The sequence below is a fragment of the Bufo bufo genome, chromosome 7 (assembly GCF_905171765.1).
Source record: "Bufo bufo chromosome 7, aBufBuf1.1, whole genome shotgun sequence".
Taxonomy (NCBI): Eukaryota; Metazoa; Chordata; class Amphibia; order Anura; family Bufonidae; genus Bufo; species Bufo bufo.
The window spans coordinates 212,789,619-212,798,460 of record NC_053395.1 but is presented as its reverse complement, the minus strand read 5'-3'; the positions used below and the strand labels follow the sequence as shown (position 1 = coordinate 212,798,460).

The 8,842-nt window shown below is 40.0% G+C and overlaps 1 protein-coding gene across 1 annotated transcript in view; it reads right to left on the bottom strand.

The window, feature by feature from the left end:
• Positions 1-329: 329 nt before the first annotated feature.
• Positions 330-8,842, bottom strand: part of LRP1B (LDL receptor related protein 1B) — a 1,344,280-nt gene continuing 1,335,767 nt past the window's right edge. Inside the window, exons 91-92 of the mRNA XM_040441523.1 lie at positions 5,173-5,271; positions 330-470 (exon numbers count right to left, since the gene is read on the bottom strand). Coding sequence (XP_040297457.1) covers positions 330-470; positions 5,173-5,271 — 240 coding nt within the window. The remainder of the gene's footprint in view (positions 471-5,172; positions 5,272-8,842) is intronic.

Here is an 8,842-nt window from a genome sequence, read left to right as displayed (position 1 = left end):
TTAATGAAAAGACATATTGAACCTAGAAAAGTTCATATAAAATGGATTTCTCATTGTCCTTCCTCTACAAAGGAATAATGCGTCCTTTAAATTTTTCGACAAACAAAATGATTTCCTATAACAGCAGCATTTATAGTTTAAATCGTACTGTAGTGCAGTTTATTTTTCATAAAAATACCATACAAATGGTCAGTCTAGTCATCAGCAAAACAAAGAAAATGAAAAAAGAGGTAATGCTGATGACAAAACAATTATAATACTGTTGGTACATAGAAAAGTAATATTTTATACATTTATACAGAGTATAAAAGGTAACAGAACAGCAGGTATTAAGCCACAGTCTCCCGGATGACATTTTCAATTTTCTTTGGAAGAAGTTCTCGTCTTTCTTCTACGCTGATTAAGGAATTCCGACAATTGTGCCCATCCACAAAAAGTTTTGCATAAACTGGGTTGGTGTAATTTGTTGGCTGGGAGACAATGGACAGAATGAGAACAGTCAGTGACAGGAATCACATATCAAGGCATAATCTGCATAGATGATGAAAACTTTTGCTTAACTTGTCCTGACCTTGAATTGAATTACATTTATTTCTAGTAGCTACCATTTTGAATTTATGAAAACTATATTGACAGACATATTTGGGCCCCACCCACTCGAAATCATATGAATGATTAAAGGGGTATTACTATCGCAGACATTGATGACATAAAATAATAAAACTCTTATATGGTCTTTTTGTGACCCTTGGAGGACAGACTATAAAAAAGGAAATGTAAACAAAGCATAATTAATATTAAGGGTATGCAATGGCAAACCAAAATCAAATATCTAACATTGGGGTAACATAAGAAAGAATAAACAAACAATTGCGAAAGCAAAGCTTTTTTTAAACTATATGCCTAAAAACCCTTAAAGAAAAACATTTACATGTATAAAAATGATAAAAAAAAAGAAACCTTAATTGTCCACAAAAAGGCTACATAATAACATCAATACCCAAACAAAAAAAAATTAATTAAGCAAAAAAAGAAACATTTAACAAAAACATTAAACTGCTTATGCTAAAATTGTGTCCAATCCTAAGAAATCTAAATATGCTGTGTCTGAACTGGTCAATCCGTGCAGTACCTTGTGTGCACACTATAACTCCACAATACACCACGGCAGGGCATATGAGTAAATTATTACCACGCCGTATGTCAACTTTTTACATAATTTTGTCTGACACATGGATCATACAATGTAAATGTATATATTATTATATGTTTATATACGGGCTTCTTCATGCAACCACATTATGGATCATTGTTAACTAGATCCCATAACTTACAATATCTCAGAAAAGTGAGTACACCCCCACATTTTTGTAAATATTTTGTGATATCTTTTCATGGGACAACACTGAAGATATGACACATTAATACACTGCTCAAAAAAATAAAGGGAACACTTAAACAACACAATGTAACTCCAAGTCAATCACACTTCTGTGAAATCAAACTGTCCACTTAGGAAGCAACACTGAGTGACAATCAATTTCACATGCTGTTGTGCAAATGGGATAGACAACAGGTGGAAATTATAGGCAATTAGCAAGACACCCCCAATAAAGGAGTGGTTCTGCAGGTGGTGACCACAGATCACTTCTCAGTTCCTATGCTTCCTGGCTGATGTTTTGGTCACTTTTGAATGCTGGCGGTGCTTTCACTCTAGTGGTAGCATTAGACGGAGTCTACAACCCACACAAGTGGCTCAGGTAGTGCAGCTTATCCAGGATGGCACATCAATGCGAGCTGTGGCAAGAAGGTTTGCTGTGTCTGTCAGCGTAGTTTCCAGAGCATGGAGGCGCTACCAGGAGACAGGCCAGTACATCAGGAGACGTGGAGGAGGCCGTAGGAGGGCAACAACCCAGCAGCAGGACCGCTACCTCCGCCTTTGTGCAAGGAGGAACAGGAGGAGCACTGCCAGAGCCCTGCAAAATGACCTCCAGCAGGCCACAAATGTGCATGTGTCTGCTCAAACGGTCAGAAACAGACTCCATGAGGGTGATATGAGGGCCCGATGTCCACAGGTGGGGGTTGTGCTTACAGCCCAACACCGTGCAGGACGTTTGGCATTTGCCAGAGAACACCAAGATTGGAAAATTCGCCACTGGCGCCCTGTGCTCTTCACAGATGAAAGCGGGTTTACACTGAGCACATGTGACAGACGTGACAGAGTCTGGAGATGCCGTGGAGAATGTTCTGCTGCCTGCAACATCCTCCAGCATGACCGGTTTGGCATTGGGTCAGTAATGGTGTGATGAGGCATTTCTTTGGAGGGCCGCACAGCCCTCCATGTGCTCGCCAGAGGTAGCCTGACTGCCATTAGGTACCGAGATGAGATCCTCAGACCCCTTGTGAGACCATATGCTGGTGCGGTTGGCTCTTGGTTCCTCCTAATGCAAGACAATGCTAGACCTCATGTGGCTGGAGTGTGTCAGCAGTTCCTGCAAGACGAAGGCATTGATGCTATGGACTGGCCCGCCCGTTCCCTAGACCTGAATCCAATTGAGCACATCTCGGACATCATGTCTCGCTCTATCCACCAACGTCACGTTGCACCACAGACTGTCCAGGAGTTGGCAGATGCTTTAGTCCAGGTCTGGGAGGAGATCCCTCAGGAGACCGTCCGCCACCTCATCAGGAGCATGCACAGGCGTTGTAGGGAGGTCATACAGGCACGTGGAGGCCACACACACTACTGAGCCTCATTTTGACTTGTTTTAAGGACATTACATCAAAGTTGGATCAGCCTGTAGTGTGTTTTTCCACTTTAATTTTGAGTGTGACTCCAAATCCAGACCTCCATGGGTTGAAAAATTTGATTTCCATTTTTTTATTTTTGTGTGATTTTGTTGTCAGCACATTCAACTATGTAAAGAACAAAGTATTTCAGAAGAATATTTAATTAATTCAGATCTAGGATGTGTTATTTTTGTGTTCCCTTTATTTTTTTGAGCAGTGTACAATGTAAAGTAGTCAGTGTACAGCTTGTATAACAGTGTAAATTTGGTGTGCCCTCAAAATAACTCAACACACAGACATTAATGTCTAAACCACCGGCAACAAAAGTGAGTACACCCCTAAGTGAAAATGGTCAAATTTTCCATTTTCCATTTTGTGGTTTGTTAGTGTTACAAGGTCTCAGGTGTGAATGGGGAGCAGGTGTGTGAAATTTGGTGTTATCGCTCTCACATTCTCTCATACTGGTCACTGGAAGTTCAACATGGCACCTCATGGCAAAGAACTCTCTGAGGATCTGAAAAAAATAATTGTTGCTCTAAATAATGATGGCCTAGGCCAGTGATGGCTAATCTCCGGCACTCCAACTGTGGTAAAACTAAAACTCCCAAGATGTACAGTTGCTTGGCTGTTCTTAGAACTCCATAGAAATGGAGCATGCTGGGAGGCTGGGAAGCCTCTTCTAAAGATGAAGCACAAGAAAGCCTGCAAATAGTTTGCTGAAGACAAGCAGACTAAGGATGTGGATTACTGGAACCATGTCCTGTTGTCTGATGTGACAAAAATAATTTTATTTTGTTCAGATGGTGTCAAGCATGTGTTGGTGGCAACCAGATGAGAAGTACAAAGACAAGTGTCTCTTCCCTACAGTCCAGCATGGTAGTGGGAGTGTCATGGTTTGGGGCTGCATGAGTGCTGGTGGCTGTGGGGGGCTACAATTCATTAAGAGAACCATGAATGGCAATTTGTACTGGACATTCTGAAGCAGGAAATAATCCCCTCCCTTCAGAAACTGGTACACAGGGCAATATTCCAACTTGATAACGACCCCAAACACACCTCCAATATGACCACTGCCTTGCTAAAGGTGCTGGACTGGCAAAGCATGTCTCCAGACATAAAAACTTTTGAGCATCTGTGGGGCATCCTCAAATGGAAGGTGGAGGAGCACAAGGTCTCTGAAGCTCTAGTGAACTCCATGCCCAAGAGAGTTAAGGCGGTGCTGGAAAATAATAGTGGTCACATATAATATTGACACTTTGTGCACAATTTGACAATTTTCACTTAGGGGTGTATTCACTTTTGCTGCCAGCGGTTTAGACATTAATGGCTACGTGTTGAGTTATTTTGAGGGCACACCAAATTTACACTGTTATATAAGCCGTACATTGACTACTTTACATTGTATAAAAGTGTCAGATCTTCAGTGATGTCTAATGGAAAGTTATAACAAAAGTTATAACAAAATGTGAGGGTTGTACTTACTTTTGTGAGGCACTGTATATACATATGCTGATTTCATATGGAGGCAGTTGGATGGTTTTCTTGTAAACTGTGGCATATTGCAGTTAAATGCTCACGGATGTAGCATATGGTGGTATTTCAAGGTCATAGGGAAAAGATCTGTTCATGCTGCTTTTCCCCACACAGAACTAAGGTCCATTCACAACAGGGCCCATGGGTCCAGCAGCAAACAAACCGATCTGAATTTACCAGTGGAATAAAGCAGATTTTTGGATCTTTTACAAATAACCTGTAATTAATTGTTACTGATGTTGCAGCCAGAACACAGCAGAAGATAGGAGTCCAATGGTGGACCCTCAACAACAGCAATTCCAAGGTACCACAATACAGTAGACAGATACAAGATAAGCAAGTTATCAGGTTAAACATATAAAACAAATAGGCACCACAAACAACAACATAAACACATACACAAGCACTGTTGGTGCAAGATGAAGTCGTATAAAAGTGAACTTAAACAGGAGCTACCACTTCTCCTGACATGTCTGTTTTATTCACTATTTGCATCCTTCTTGTAATAACAAATCTTGAGGGTATGTGTTGATCCTTTCTTCTGTTATTCCTGCTAGAAGTTTATGAATGAGTTGCTAGGAGTAAAGGTCCAACTGGGTGTTAACTGTTTGGAACCTTTATTGTGAACTGTTGTTAAGTTACAGTATAAGTAAAATTCAAGTAGGAATAACAAAGGATCAGCACAGACCAGGGTTATAAGAATAGATACTTCAGAATTGTTATTACATGAAGAATGCAAGTAGTTGCTAAAACAGCCGTGTCAGGGGAGGGGGCAGGTCCTCCTTAAAGGGAAGGATAAAATTAACCATGCAATGAAAATGGGTGAAGAGCAGGTGATGTTCTTCTCACCCCTGGTGCTAGTGGTCCTTTCAGATCTGAATTTAAGTAGATTGGTGGTGCAGTATGGGCCAGTTTGAAAGCCGCATGCCCACCCGCTATGAACCTGGACTGTACGTAAACAGTAAATATATTAGCATGAGAGGTTTAGGTAGCTTTTCTATTAAATAATACATATTTATTGAGAACAAATCTATTTTTTAGTAAACGTTAAAAATAGAGATGAGCAAATTTCTTAGAAGTTCGATTCGGCAAATTTCACACAAAAAATTTGCTTAGAGCGGCGCAAGCTTGCATCATCATGCCGGCCGACGTGATGACGTAATCTCGCGCCGCACAAGATTTCGTCCGAGATCTTCAAGCAAGATGGCGGCGTCCGGCCCGTTTTTTATTGTTAATTTTACACTTAGATGCCGCTATCATGTATGAACATGGCATCTGAGGGCGACAATGACGGGGGCGGCGCTATCGCAGCTCCCTGTAATTGCACCAGCTAATTACAAAAAAATTTGCTTCGTGACAAATTACTTTGTCACAAAGCAAATTTTTTTGTAATTAGCGGGTGCAATTACAGGGAGCTGCGATAGCGCCGCCCCCGTCATTGTCGCCCTCAGATGCCATGTTCATACATGATAGCGGCATCTAAGTGTAAAATTAACAATACAAAACGGGCCGGACGCCGCCATCTTGCTTGAAGATCTCGGACAAAATCCTGTGCGGCGCGAGATTACATCATCACGTCGGCCGGCGTGATGATGCAAGCTTGCGCCGCTCAGGATTTTGGCTGAGATCTTCAAGCAAGATGGAGGCTGGCGGTCCGTCGCGAGCAAATGGAGGAGGTAAGTTTGAATGTTTTTGTTTTTTATACCATTTCAGGTTAAATCGATTCAATTTATCCTGGAATTCGGATTGAATTCCACTTCGTAGGATTCTATTCGCTCATCTCTAATTAAAAACATTTTTTTTTAATTCATAAAAATATATAATGTAAAACACTCAGATTTTGTAAAAACTGTGATTAAATTAACTCTTATAAATACACTTATGTGAAAAAAATTCAAATGTGTATATTTCATTCGAACACACCAGGTAACACTGATACATTGGGGGAGATTTATCAAACTGGTAAAGTAGAACTGGATTAGTTGCCCATAGCAACCAAACAGATTAATTTTCCAAATGAACTCTTGCAACTAAGCCAGTTCTACTTTACACCAGTTTGACAAATCCTCCCCCTCCTCCCCCATTGTGGGGGAAGTGCATAACACAGTAATCTGGTATTTTTAATCCTTGTGTTATGCTCCGCTCCTTCAGGTTCTGAAGGCATCAGTTTTACCTCGAGTTACAATAGAAAATCCATTCAAGTCAAAGTTTTACTTACGCAATGCTCTGGATCTTGTGCATCCGATGGTCAAGTTACAGATCATAATTGTACAGTCAGCTGATTGAAGACAATGCAGTGCTCCTTTTCACAGTTTACCTGCCCACTGTTGACACTGCAGCAGCTGTGCAGTGTAATTACACTTGAATGGGATGAAGTGTAGCTACAACTGTTCCTTCTCATGGAAGTGAAAGGCTTGGAGGATCTGTAATTACACTGCTCACCACTATGTTGCCAAGTAAGTAAACAGTGAAACCACAGAAGCTGATCAGTGGGGGTGCAAAAATTTTTGAAAAGAGAGAGAGAGCCTGCAAAAGTCATCAAGTATATTGACTGGTCTCCATAATGGAAATAGTACCCATCCAAAGATCCTCCCAAGAGCTCTTAGCTAGAAATGCTGATTATATCTGCTTTGCTCTGATAAAGGGCTTTTGACCTGAAAGATGTGTGGCTGGCTTAGCTATTTTCCTAGTTTTGCTATATACAGTATAAGTATGTTTAAAGAGCTGAGCAAAGACTGGAAGTATATATTATAGTTGTAAAACACTCAGTTTTTTCAATCCTTTTGAAAAAAAAAAAGCTAAATTTATTACATATGTTTTTTATTTGTGGATGTCTATTTATTTTTCTGAAATAAATTGAAATATATTTGGGCTTGTTAGAATTAAGAATGAGCAAATCCATTTTATCATTTTGGGGTTAATTTAAGATGAACCAGAGAGGCACCCCCAAAGTAACTTTATCTGAAAGTAACTGAACAAAGTAATTGACAGTGAGACAAGAGAACTAGAGTATCACAATTTTTTAGGATGAAATACTATCAGGTAGAATCGATTAGCTCATCCTTACTCCACTCTCTTTATATAAGAGGATCTGGTTGGTGGGACTAAGCTACTGAGCATGTGTGACCACCAGCATGGGACAGTCTGACAGGAAAGAAAATGAACACTAGGGGGTGCTATTAGTATATAACAGCTATATCTAGAGGATTTTAATATTTACATGCGGCAAAACCCCCTTAACACATTGAAGGCTTGATGATATGAATCATGTTACATAAATATATATGGGTTATACACGTTTTTTGCCACCTTTAAAAAGCTATCTTTCAAATTCTTAATCTTTTCAAAGTTGTAATAGCCCTTGTGAATAGTTTTGAGATGGGGAGTGAGGCTATACATAGAATGTAACATCAAAACTCAAAGGGGTTCTCCAGGACTATAGAATCAATGGACTGTCCTTGGGACAAAGTAAACTTAGAAAATCAGATTGGTAGCGGTATGGCTCAGTAGGGGTGGGGGTTTATTAACATGATGCCAATCAGCTGCAGAACTCCATCGCACTTCATTGTTTACCAGGCATAGTTCCATATTTGGGTGGTGGCGAGTAATGAGTAATGTTACATAAACATATATGGGTTCTATATGCTTGTTGTCACCTTTAAAAAGCTATCCTTCACTGGAAACATCACAGAAACGTTTCATCCCGCTGAGAAGTCTATTTTTGACATACCTAACACAGACCCCCCCCCCCCCCCCCTTCCCCCTCAGCCCTCTTTTCCCTATTTATCAGGTCAGTTGACCTAACTAACATTGTTCTTTATCAAATGATACTTGTTTATAAAAAAGTGAAAGATGTATAATGATGTCCTTGTATGTCGATAACTCTATGTATTCAGCTGTTCACTCTATATTGTGCTATGTACAAGTACGATGCCAATTTTCTTTAATAAAATGTTTTAAAGATAAAAAGCTATCCTTCAAATTCTTACCCTTGTGAATAGTTTTGAGATGGGGAGTTTGACCATTAACTGTTTTACATTGGTAATCAGCACTCCCATAAGAACTGTAAACTGTAAAAATTAACAATTAAGGTAGACAGGAAATGGTCAATTGGGTCACTTTCCTTATCTCCTTGAAATATATTTAAAGGGAACCTGTCACCAGTTTTATGGTGTCCTAACTAAGGGCAACATAAATAAGTGACTGATTCTCTTAGCAAAATGCTGGGTCACTTTCTTTAATTGACCCAGTCAATCTGCCAACATCTTGTATTGAAAAGCTCCAGCTGATAATGATGAGTTATAAATATTTATGAACTCCTGACTCTCCCCGCCTACCGGCTGTAGAGTAGATTGACAGTTTTTTTTTCATATGAATCAGCAGCAGGTGGGCAGGGGAGTGGCTAAAGCTCTGAATTAAATAAATGCTGGACTCAATGACATCCCGCTGGACTCAAATCAGCTCATTAGCATGTGGCATGTGGCATCTTTGTGTGTATATTATGAGGTAACCATCTGTC